General features: G+C 41.6%; 3 protein-coding genes across 3 annotated transcripts; 2 read left to right on the top strand and 1 right to left on the bottom strand.

Moving 5' to 3' along the window:
* The first annotated feature begins 89 nt into the window (after window positions 1–89).
* LOC131471316 (dynein regulatory complex protein 9-like) lies at window positions 90–1,923 on the top strand. Its single transcript, XM_058647815.1, has 7 exons — window positions 90–218; window positions 295–329; window positions 409–558; window positions 743–827; window positions 1,070–1,207; window positions 1,552–1,626; window positions 1,726–1,923. Exons 1-7 carry the CDS (start codon window positions 90–92, stop codon window positions 1,921–1,923), a joined length of 810 nt encoding a protein of 269 aa, XP_058503798.1.
* Window positions 1,924–3,399: 1,476 nt separating this feature from the next.
* LOC131470850 (dynein regulatory complex protein 9-like) lies at window positions 3,400–6,776 on the top strand. The gene is made up of 10 exons (XM_058646881.1): window positions 3,400–3,510; window positions 4,144–4,273; window positions 4,384–4,418; window positions 4,498–4,647; window positions 4,797–4,881; window positions 4,968–5,105; window positions 5,198–5,272; window positions 5,361–5,492; window positions 5,576–5,665; window positions 6,607–6,776. The coding sequence occupies exons 2-10, from the start codon at window positions 4,145–4,147 to the stop codon at window positions 6,724–6,726; spliced, it is 954 nt and encodes a 317-aa protein (XP_058502864.1). The 5' UTR covers window positions 3,400–3,510; window position 4,144; the 3' UTR covers window positions 6,727–6,776.
* Window positions 6,777–6,812: 36 nt separating this feature from the next.
* On the bottom strand, window positions 6,813–11,288 carry si:dkey-29h14.10 (uncharacterized). The gene is made up of 5 exons (XM_058646882.1): window positions 10,974–11,288; window positions 9,190–9,331; window positions 9,029–9,067; window positions 8,679–8,825; window positions 6,813–8,484 (listed from the first exon to the last, which is right to left on the bottom strand). The coding sequence occupies exons 1-5, from the start codon at window positions 10,995–10,997 to the stop codon at window positions 8,285–8,287; spliced, it is 552 nt and encodes a 183-aa protein (XP_058502865.1). The 5' UTR covers window positions 10,998–11,288; the 3' UTR covers window positions 6,813–8,284.
* Between the last annotated feature and the right edge of the window lie 517 nt (window positions 11,289–11,805).

The following is an 11,805-nucleotide window of genomic DNA, read 5'->3' as shown; positions in this document are numbered from 1 at the left end:
GACATATTCTGACGTCCGTGTAAATGTGTCATTGATGAGACATGTCTGCGGGAAACACGTGTGTGCTTATTTTTCACGTTGTCTGCAGGATGTCTTTGTCTAAGATTCAGAGCCTCAGACTGGCAGCTGTACTGGAGGACTGTTCAGACCAGTTGGACATACTGGGACACACTCTGAGAGTCCCAGCCGGCAGAGAACAAGGCACCGCAGCAGTTCAGGTGAGTAACATCCACCTTGTGTCCACACAAGCATCACTTTAACAGCTGTCTGACATGTGTGTGTGTGTGTGTTTAGGAGAGAGCCCGACTGACTAAGCTGAGGAGAGACTGGTGAGTAGTTCACACACAAACAAATATGAAAGTATTTCACTAACTTTTGACTGAATTGTAAATCTGTGTCTCTCTGCAGTCAGTACACGCAGCAGGTGGTTTACAAGCTGCACGTGGAGCTTGAGCAGAAGCAGAGTTTCACCTCGTTGCTGCTGCAGGAGGAGCTGGAGGCGAAGAGGAGGAGAGAACTAGCGGAGGAGGACAAGAGGAAAGAAGAAATCATACAAATGTGTGTAACTACATCATTTGGACATTTAAAAAAAAAAAATTATTTTATAATAAAGAATATTAGAATAGGTATGTATTCTCTGGGTGTGATGTGGTGAGTGATGCAGGTGGGAGGAGAGAAACAGAAAAGGAGGAGTGTGTTAGTGTGTTAACATGTTAATAAAAATGTCTCTCCATCCACACAGTAAGGCCGAGAAGGAGCTAGAGCAGAGAAAACAACATCTACAGATACAACAACAAGATCTCCAAGAGAGCACCAAGAAACTCAAGGTGAGAGAGTAGCAGTAAAACCCAAAGCTGTCTGCTGATTTGGATGAACTAAAGCTTTGTTGGGCCACACAGACTGTAAAGAAATACTCATGTGCATGTTCTCCCCATGTCTGTGAGGCTGTTCTCCGGTTTCCTCCCACAGTCCAGTAAACGTGCAGACTTGGGGATTTAGTGAGTGTGAATGGTTGTTTGTCTCTATATGTGACCCTGTGATGGACTGGCGACCTGTCCCCCCCCCCCAGGACTTGGAGGACTTGTACCGTCAGCAGTCATTGGAGGCTGACTACTCAATGATTATGGGGAAATACTCGGAGCTGCAGCTCAATAAGACACAGAAGGAGATAAACCAGGCTGAGGGGCATCTGGAGGAGCAGCTGAGGGTGAGTCCAGAGGTTTTCAAACTGATCCACAATCAGTGTGTGTGCATCTGTGAGCTCTGTTTGGACTAGATCAGTGGTTCTCAAACATTGTATACCGAGTATCACCGGAGAAAATTCTCGAGAAGTAGCGCCATTATCACCGACGTTAAAATACAGTGGTGCAAATAGGTCAACTCCTCCATGATCACCCTGGTTTATACAGTAGAACAGTACTCCTGCTTTTCCTTCAAATACCACCAGAGGAAGCTCACGTACCACTGGTGGCACACGCACGACAGTTTGAGAACCATGACGAGTCAGACTCCAGAGTTAGTCCTGTCTTCTTTCATGTTTTTCTGTCTTAGCTGCTGGAGTCACAGCTGGAAGAGGAGGCCAAACTTCACGACGAGTCAAAGAAATGTCTGCAGCAACAACACGAGGTGACATCCCTGACGACCTCTGATGTTTTTACACATATATATATTATGTATGCATAATATATACAGTTGTTGTTCTCATGGGAATTATTGTCCTATCAGGATTTGCAGCAGGAGCTGAAGGAGTTGGAGCTGCACACGAAGCAGATGCTGCAGCTGAAGGACGAGCAGCTCGACAGCGCGCTCCACAGACGAGCAATGCTTAAGAACAAACTGACGGAGCTGAGGAAGAAGGTGAGCAGCTCCCGGTGTGTTTATAACGTGACACATCAAACCCCCAGTCACTGTCGCGGTTGTTGACGAGCGGCTGATTTATATTCAGTACAGGGAAATTGAGAAGGTGGTGTTGAAGGACAGGGACGAGCAGGAGAAAGTGCGGCAAAAGCAGGCAGAGGCCTGTGCTGCTACCAAGGTGATCCGATTCATTTCAGCCTTACTGTCGTGGACCAGCAGGTTCACCGTTTGTTATTACACTGATCAATGTTCTGTGACCTTTGACCCTACAGATACAGGCCTTTTGGAGAGGCTGCATGGTCCGCAAAGGTTTTGTCAAATTAGAAAAACCAGACGAGAAAGCGAAAGGCAAGAAGGGCAAAGGAGGAAAGAAGAAGAAGAAATAAGGCGTCTCCTCAGGGGAGCCACTCGAAAAAAATACACAACACTGAATATTTGTAGGCGACTAGAGCCATGGCTCTCAAACTCTGTTACATGTGCCACCAGTGGTACAGGAGCTTCCTCTGCTGGTACTTGGAGGAAAATCAGGAAATTCCGAGTTGAGCTGAGGAATTTTGACCAGAGTGCATAGAAAATTAAACAAACAACAACAAAAAATAGTAATAATTAGAGTCACCTTATCTCTCGCTCCATCTTCATCTAATGTCACTATACCAGTGTGTGAAGTACATGTGAGGAAGAGCAGGAGGATGAGAGAGCAAATGATCTTAAAGTCTGTAGCTGATGTTGGTGATAATGGTGTTACTTCTCAGATGGTACGTTGTATAAAAAGTTAAAGAACAACTGGACTAGATTATGTTGCTGCCCTGCTCAATTGAGCCACTTGGGGGCAGTAGTGTCAGGCAGATATTGAGCCCACAGCATGATTCTGTATGAATGACAGGTGAAGACAAATCTGCTGTGTGACTTTATCATTTAGTTATTTTTCAATGTGTTTTTTTTTACTTATTTAAGGTGGGACTGTTATTTCTGTGTTAAGAATGGAGACTTAACTGTTTAAGTTAAGACATGTCTCCTGCTGCCACACAGGAGGTTCTTCTCTCCCTAGTACGCTGGTTTTGTTCCAGATAATGATTTATTTTATAAGGTTGTAAACCAACAAAAAAGGCCTGCTTGACTGAATCACCAATAAATAAATAAATAAATGAATAGAAACCCACCCACAAATGTATTATTTGTTTAACTGTGATGATGTTTAATCTTGTGATGACGTTTATCTGACTATGAAAACATGTTCATCATGGATGGAGATAAACCTTTATTTATGTTTTTAGAAACTCTGCAGCAGACTTGTTTGTTTTTCTAATTAAAATGAATAACTCATTTTAATTTTACCTTCTGGTGTTTTATTGTTTCTTAGCTTATATTCATTTCTGCTTCATTTGTTATACTGATGTGTATTTGTGTTGTTTGCACAGAGTATGTTTTTAAAAGTGTAATTGATTTTGCTCTTTCAATAAAGTTGCCAGGTGACAAAAAAAAAAAAGAAAACCTCAAACCTCAAAACCTGTTGTTGCTCTGTTACCATGGAGACAGCTAGGTCAAACTTTCGGCCACTATGACTGAATAGTTTTCTCTTGGAGAATTAACTCTTCTTCTTATTATTATTCTTATTCTTACAACCCAGTTATTGCAGTTGTGGGCAGAAGTGAAGTGAGTATAACTTTCGTTATGTTTTATAAAGATCGTCTTTGGAGAGAAACACTTTAGCATCACGCTACAGTGAGCCGAGCTGAGCTCAAACACGTGAGCTGCACCAGACACTGTTGTGAAAATCTCTTATTTTGATGTGAACTCGTGAATCCGTCCAAACACAAACCCAGAGGAAAAACTGCATATCTATTAAAACCGTTTAATAAATTCGGCATAATATGGCGCTAGTGAATCGTCGTATTTGGCACGTTTTTGAGACAGCACCATGTTGTGTGTGGTACAGCCACAGACTGATAATTATCACAGTGGTCTGAATAAGTTACTGCCATGTAAAACATTAACATTAATTAGAATCAACAACAAGTTTATTATGATTCACTTAGTCACATTAGATTGGAAGTAAGGGAAAACATGTTGTTTGTAAAGGATTATAAAAATCCAGAATGTAACATATTATTAAAGTCGATGAAGGACAATATCTGAGTAAGACATGGGAATGCATTAGGTCATTTTTTTATGTGTGCAGTATTGTGATTTTAATCTCCTGTGTAGATGCAACTCATTTTAACACCATAATCTGATCTATACATGTCTGCAGGAAACACATGTGGTTATTTTTCACGTTGTCTGCAGGATGTCTTTGTCTAAGATTCAGAGCCTCAGACTGGCAGCTGTACTGGAGGACTGTTCAGACCAGTTGGACATACTGGGACACACTCTGAGAGTCCCAGCCGGCAGAGAACAAGGCACTGCAGCAGTTCAGGTGAGTAACACCCACTGTGCGTGTGTGTGTCCGTCATGGTCACTGTCCACAGAAACATCTGTTTAACAGCTGTCTGATATGTGTATGTGTGTGTGTGTGTGTGTGTTTAGGAGAGAGCCCGACTGACCAAGCTGAGGAGAGACTGGTGAGAATTTCACACACAAACAAATATGAAAGTATTTCACTAACTTTTGACTGAATTGTAAATCTGTGTCTCTCTGCAGTCAGTTCACGCAGCAGGTGGTTTACAAGCTGCACGTGGAGCTTGAGCAGAGGCAGAGTTTCACCTCGTTGCTGCTGCAGGAGGAGCTGGAGGAGACGAGGAGGAGAGGAAGAGAGGAGGAGCAGAGGAAGAAAGAAGAAACGATACAAAGGTTTCTAACTACTGTACATCGCTTGGGAAATATCAGGATTTTATTGTGAAGCATTTGTCGGGTGGAGTCTGTGTTACAGGTGAAAGAAGAGGAACAGAAAGGAGAATGTGTGTGTGTCTTATAAATAAAATGTCTCTCCATACACACAGGGAGGCAGAGAGGGAGCTGGAGCAGCGAAAACAACACCTACAGAGACAACAAGAGGAGCTCCAAGAGAGCACCAAGAAATTGAAGGTGAGAAAGTAGCAGCATGTCTGTGTTTGCGTGATCAATGATTTATTTGAGGACAAAATAAGGTATTCCCAACATTTGCCCATCAGGTCTTGGAGGACTTGTACCGGCAGCAGTCATTAGAGGCAGATTACACAAAGATCATGGAGAAATACACTGAGCTACAGCTCCAACAGACACAGAAGGACATGAACCGGGCTGAGGAGCATCTAGAGGAGCAGCTGAGGGTTAATCCCACTCATTAAAAGTTGTCAACCTCCCCGTTCAAACTTATCCTCTATCAGAAACACATTTAAAGCTGGTCTCTTTACTCTCTCAGCTGCTGCAGAAACAGCTGGACGAGGAGGCCAGAGTTCATGAGGAGTCCGAGAAATTCCTGCAGAATCAGCACGAGGTAACATCGATAATAACACCAGTTTTTGTTGTAGTTGTTGCTTCTGGAGGCAGGAGCTGACGTTGCCGTTGTGGTGAATGTCGTTCAGCACTTGCAGCAGGAGCTGCTGCAGTCGCAGCAGCGCACAAAGCTGATGCTGCAAGAGAAGGAGGAGCAGCTGAACAGTGTGCGCCGCAGAAGAACAGTGAATATGGACAAACTGTCAGAGATGAGGAGGAAGGTGAGCGGCACCCAGTGTTTAAACAAGACACGGTAAAATGAGTCACTGTTATGATGAGTAATTAGAGGCTGATTTGTGTTCAGTTCGCAGAGATGGAGCAGGTGGTGATGGAGGACAGGGAGGAGCAGGAAAAACTGAACCAAAAGCAGGCGGAGGCTGGAGCTGCTACCATGGTAATGAACTCCAGTCACAGTTCAGATCCATGGTGTTTATGGGCTATCACGTTCACTGTTGTGAATGTTTGGTGCAGCATTTCCCAAACTTTTCACATGGGGACCCTGTTTTTTTAAGATGACGAACCATTATTCACATCCAAGTCACAATCGAAATTGGAAAATACCAAAGTTTTGCTTCACGTTTCTGACAGTTTTGTACTGCCATTTATACAACAGTTAATGTTATTTGAAAATAGCCAAATCAGCCGTTCCGGAGAGATCTATGTTTGGTAAATTCATCAGCTTAATCCTTGCTTTTGCAGCAAGAAGACCTGGGTTGGAGTTTGCATGTCCTCCTCTTGTGTGTGTGGGTTTTCTCTGGGTTCTCCTGTTTCCTCCCACAGTCCATAAACATGCAGATTTGAGGATTAGGCTAATTGGACAACCTAAATTGACTGTGAGTGTGAGAATGAATGGTTGTTTGTCTCTATGTGGCCCATGGTGTACCCCGCCTTTCGCCCTATGTCAGCTGAGATTGACACTATCTTCAAAACGCAACTTCTTACCAGATGAGCGGATGAGGATGACATCCTCAAACAGAAAGCGGACATCCTCCGCTTTCTGTTTGACTCATCCTGGGCTATAAATAATATATTATAAAACTGAAGCTGTGGCCTTACAAAATCTGACCAGAGGCTGTCATTGACCCACTGGCCAAACTTTGGACATGCCTGGATATAGGGGAAGAAGATGAGCAAGTGAATGAATGAATTTCAGGCATGGGAACTTAAAACATATTCACATACATTAGTAAAAGACAAAAAAAACTACAAATTTGGTGACCCAAATAATTGTCCCTCAACCCGTTTGTGGGTCCTGACCCAGTTTCTACAGAAAAGAGTGTTTTAGTGCACTGAACCCTAATTCTAAACCATAGTCTGTGACCTTTGTGTCCACAGCTGCAGGCCTGGTGGAGAGGCTGCATGGTCCGTAAAGGCCTTGGGAGTTTTGAAAAAGCAGAGAAGACAAAGAAAGGCAAGAAGAGCAAGGAAGGAAAGAAGAAGAAGAAGAAGAAATAATCAGGCTTTTTCCTCACACAGCTTCTTATAAGTTAAACTTGTTTTAATTAAAATTTCAAACATTTAAATAGTTACAAAAGCATACTTTTAATAATTCAGAAACGATCACAAATCAGTTTTTCATTATATTCCTTCATGCATTTTCACCATCCTATGACAACAGACACAATGGTAGCATATCGATCTGTGTGCAGTATAACCTCAAAAAGGTAAAACACATGTTTCATAAGATAATTATAAATAATACAAAACATAATAATAAAAAGCAATGAAAAGGAATTCAGACAATAAAAACTACTAAGTAGTTTACTGTAAAATGACCATTGGCCATACTTAAACACCTTTATCTTTACTTGATGAGGATTTCAGTCACAGATGCACAGTATTTCAGTCCTGCTGATCTGCACATTTACACAGTTTACAATCCATGCGTTCTACAGCCACTAACTACATTACACACAGATCAAGTACTTACAAACAGATGAGTCACTACTACGTAGTCACAGCTATGTGGGAAATTTTCCCCACTACTCCCAAGTTAATGTCCTCATCATGTCTGACGCAGGAGCAAAAGATTTGGCATTACAAAACCAGGAGGGACTCATTTTTGCAAAAGAAAAAAAGCTTGGTGAGCTGACACTGGTTAAAAAAAAACCAACAACAACAACTGTAATGACCTCTGGTCATGTTTTCCACATTAGTCATAACGATAAACCAATACACTGGTGTCACTTCAAAATGATAAGCCACTTGTCTGTCAAATCTATCAGCTTTTTACTGCTGTCCAACATTTTATAGACACATTAGAGGTCAATAAGGTATAAGGAAAACAGTTGTCAGTAGTCAGTGGTTAGAAAATAAACAACTACACAAAAAAAGGGTCAGGAGAATAACTCATGATGTTTCCCTTCATACTGAGTCTTCTTTTATCCTCACAAACATCCCATGTTTTCAGATGGTGCAGTGTGCGTTCTTGTATGTGTAGCTTTGTGGAGACCAAAAGAAACGGTTAAACCATAGGGAGTGAAGACATTTTGGGTTAAGGATATAGTTATATAGGGAACGCATTAGGTCTATAAGGGTCCTCACTATGAATGCTGTGCCAACGTGTGTGTGTGTGTGTGTGTGTGTGTGTGGTCCAGGTATTGCTCATGTTGTGGGGACTTGTCTTCCTTATGGGGACAAAAATCAAGTCTCCATGACATGAAATCCTGCTTTTTAAGGTGAAGACATGTTTTAAACTAAGGATGAGGTTAAGGGTTAGGATTAGGCCAGTAGTAGTTATGGCTATGGTTAGAGTAAGTCTGAAGGAAATTCAATGTGATATCCTCTGAAGCCATGGAAACCAGACCGTGTGTACGGAAGAGGATTAGGGCCAAACATAAAAAGAAAAAATCCATCTCAGAAGTCAGAATTCTGACTTTTTTCCCTTAGAATTCTGACTTTTTTTATTTTATAAAGTTGGTTTCCAAAAACAAATGAATATGTGGCCCTAATCCTCTTCTGTGTGTGTGTGTGTGTGTGTGTGTGTGTGTGTGTGTGTGTGTGTGTGTCTCTCTCAGCTCTGTGTGGTTGTCAAAGCCTCACTCGTGTATTCAACATTCATGTAGTTACTGTCACCGATGATGACACCGCTGAGACTGGAGCCTACGATGCTGATGCTCGGAGTCTCTTCAGGTGGGAGTGGACACAGAGCAGGGGGTGGAGGAGGTTCTGGCGCCCTCTGGTGTCCACAGCTGTCACTGCACCGCATCTCATCTTTTAACACAAGAACAAATTAATTTTTTTATTTCTCTTATTCTCTTGTGTGTGTGTGTGTGTGTGTGTGTGTGTGTGTGTGTGTGATACAACTACAACAAGTATCAATTTCAGCTGCAAGTTGCTGTACAACTACACAATTACGTACAATATTGTCTGATTTCCTATTCTGATACTGAATGTTATTCACTCACTGGGAACGAGGTGGTCAGGTTCGTGCATCAGAGGCTGACTTTCTGTCACTGCAGACGGGTAGTTGTCGTATCCGATGACACAGTTGATCAGCGTTGAGTTGCTGATGTTCACAATCAAAATTGTTGACGGAGGACTGTGGAGTGCCACTGGTGTATCAGCAGGCGAGGGAGGGAGGGAGGGAAAAAAAGAACAGAATTTGAGAAAGGGAAGTTGTTGTTCCAGGGTGATGCAATAGAGACGTGTCCCCACCACAGAATTTCTGAACATATGAGGGACCTACTGCAAAGACACTGTTCAAGTTTACTGAGGAGGAATTGAAACCTTGACTGTGTTGACAGAAAGTCATTACCTTGTGTAGTTTTGTCCTCAGTCTGCTGATGGTTTTGAGCTGAAAAATAAAAAAAAGACTATTTACTAATGAAAAATGCACATTTGAGGCTGTTTGCTACACTACAGCTGGTGAACACGAGACCACGACATGCAAGCACTATAATGAAAGTGCCGTTAAACCTGAGCAGAAGGCGAGCTCTTCACACGACAGGATGCGTAACGGGCAGCAGAACAGCTTGCAGGCTCTTCTGAAACACTTCTCCGCCACCTCCTGCACGGCCTGGTTGAGTCTCTGCATGATGGAGGCTTTGGCAGTCATCACCTGAGGAGAGGAGAAGTCCCTTAATAGGGTCACTCAACACAAGATGAATTGAACAGGAAACAAAACCTTAGAAATTTAAAATGAACTCCCCTTTCCTCCCCACAGAACGTAGAACCCCACCCAATGCCCATGTGTGACAAAAACTCTCAACATCATTATATAGTAAGAGGGTTCCACTCGTCAGCCAGATGGCCATCTTGGCTGTGCCAGACCAATAGTTGACTTGTGTATTGACAGCTCTTTTTCTTTGGGCAGTACTTGAGACCAAAAACAAACAAACAGTGAATATGAAAAGGGTTCCCCAATTCTGTGAAAACGTTGTGCTAAACAAGGACACTGAACAAATAAATGTGGAAGAGTTTCCATCTGTAAGCAGAACCTACACTCTTCCCCTTGCCCTGGATTCCGATGTGCTCTGTATCTGTATGCAGCTATTGCCCCATGCAGAATGGTGTTGAGCCAGAGAGATCCACACCTTCTGATTGTTGTACCCCAACCTCTCAGTTCTCCTCAGCAGCAGTCAGGCTGTGTCGAGGCAATCAAGTTATTGGCAACCAGACCTCTCCCTAAAACAGACCTTAAAAAAAATCTCAGAAAAACAGACTCTGAAAAAAAAAATCTCATAAAAAAATGTAATCCCAGAAAATAAATCGCATAAAAAAAATCTCGTACAAAAATCTCATAAAAATATCTCAGGAAAACAGACCTCAGAAAAAAAAATCTCATAAGAAACTCTTGACATCGGAAAAAAAACCTTGTAAAAACAATCTCTCTCACAGCACCCCGGCCCCCCACAGTGGCCTGCCCACTGTAGGCAGTACAGCATTAATATCTACCACCTCCTTGATCTCTGTGGACCTTTGAGACACATACATCTAGGACATGGGTCTTCAGCTTTGAGTATGAAAAGGGCCATTTATGTCCCCTCTCCACCATATATGCATATCAAACTCTATTTCAATGTCTCTTAACTTTTGGATCATAATTTCTCTTTCTCTTTGATATTTATTACACTGAGTTAGAACATGCTGAACTGTTTCCTCCTGCCCACAGTGATTACATCTGCTTGTATTGTGTCATATTGCATATTACTATTTAATCCTGTATGACCAAATCTAATCCTTGATACACACTTGCCGGAAACGGAAGGAGAGGGAGAGGGAGAGGACCAGGGGTTTACCACCTTTGCTGCACTAAATGCTTGAGGGAAATTTCTTCTGTTTTTCTAGGTCACAGGATTTTGTCTCACATGCTGCTTTGTCTCACTTATATGGAACTTTTTTTTTTTTAACCACAACCCACAACAAACGGAACTTGTAAGGGGGATGGGTGCGATTTTGTTGTTTTGACCAAATGTTTTGTCACAAAACCCAAGTATATTTTCTCAATAATTTAGCACACTTTTTACCACTGTTACCACCTTGCAGCAATTACCATTTATAAGCAGAATACAAATATGTTCTGTATGTTACAGTAGGAGAAACATTAAATGAATTAGTGTAACTGGGAACACATGAGGCTGAAGTCAAAATATAAGGGCACATTACTTTTATATTAATGGCACAAAAGACATTTGTATGTAAAATGTAGAGATACTATTATAGAGCATAAGAGAGAGAGAGAGAGAGAGAGAAACCCTTACCTTATTCAGTGGTTCTTCTTTCATCACCGTGAATTTTACAAAAGACTTAAAGCCTGGGGATTGAAGTGTCTGTTACTCATGTGGCAGAAATATGAAAGATTATCCTCCTAACAGCAACTGTTATAGAATTTTTCAGAACAATCCTTGGTCAGAAAAGCACATGCGCACTTGAGTTTGGGAATTCCATGAGTGTGTAGACAGAGAGAGAGAGAGAGAGAATGGGCGGGGGATGGTGGTAAATTCTCACTAACAAAGCCGCTGCTGCTGCTGTTGCTGTTGCACCCTGTGTGACTGGGAGGGTCCTGAGCGTGATTTCACATGTTCTGAGGCAAACAAGTTTGTTTCTCTTACTGAATAAATAACAAAAAATATTTATTTTCGATTAGAAAAAATCTCCAGATCCAGATCTGCACTAATATTTACTTGTTCATATATACCCGATTGAAATAGATAAAAAAATTATCTAAATTACAAAATGTTTATCCACCAGCACTGAAAACCTTTGTGAAAGGTAAATTATAAGACTCTCTTTTCATAGCAGTAAGGGTGGATACATGGAAACATACAGTATAATAATGCCCACAATCCTATAGTATAATATATATATAGTGATACTTTTGTGGTTTCAATTTAAAAACAACAAACATTTCTCTTTTTCTTTTTTCCCCATGCCTGTGTTAAAATGACTCACTTCCTGTTTACTTTGTTAGTTCTGCTTCACAGGTTTCACAAAGAGTCCCATCATCTCTATCATGACAGACACTACATCTATACCAGTGGCACATAAAATGAGAATAATCAAAACATAAATATTTTTTCTTAGAAATTGTTA

The sequence above is a fragment of the Solea solea genome, chromosome 13, assembly GCF_958295425.1.
Source record: "Solea solea chromosome 13, fSolSol10.1, whole genome shotgun sequence".
NCBI lineage: Eukaryota > Metazoa > Chordata > Actinopteri > Pleuronectiformes > Soleidae > Solea > Solea solea.
This window is presented reverse-complemented; position numbering and strand designations above follow the sequence as displayed.

Excerpts from the sequence above, each read along its gene's own strand:
- LOC131471316 (XM_058647815.1), top strand. The coding sequence starts at position 90 with ATGTCTTTGTCTAAGATTCAGAGCCTCAGACTGGCAGCTGTACTGGAG. Across the intron at positions 330-408 it reads ACTAAGCTGAGGAGAGACTG|TCAGTACACGCAGCAGGTGG; the intron begins GTGAGTAGTTCA and ends GTCTCTCTGCAG. Across the intron at positions 559-742 it reads AAAGAAGAAATCATACAAAT|TAAGGCCGAGAAGGAGCTAG; the intron begins GTGTGTAACTAC and ends CCATCCACACAG.
- LOC131470850 (XM_058646881.1), top strand. The coding sequence starts at position 4,145 with ATGTCTTTGTCTAAGATTCAGAGCCTCAGACTGGCAGCTGTACTGGAG. Across the intron at positions 4,882-4,967 it reads AGAGCACCAAGAAATTGAAG|GTCTTGGAGGACTTGTACCG; the intron begins GTGAGAAAGTAG and ends TTTGCCCATCAG. Across the intron at positions 5,273-5,360 it reads TCCTGCAGAATCAGCACGAG|CACTTGCAGCAGGAGCTGCT; the intron begins GTAACATCGATA and ends AATGTCGTTCAG.
- si:dkey-29h14.10 (XM_058646882.1), bottom strand. The coding sequence starts at position 10,997 with ATGAAAGAAGAACCACTGAATAAG. Across the intron at positions 9,068-9,189 it reads AGAGCTCGCCTTCTGCTCAG|CTCAAAACCATCAGCAGACT; the intron begins GTTTAACGGCAC and ends TTTATTTTTCAG. Across the intron at positions 8,826-9,028 it reads TGAGGACAAAACTACACAAG|TGGCACTCCACAGTCCTCCG; the intron begins GTAATGACTTTC and ends CTGATACACCAG.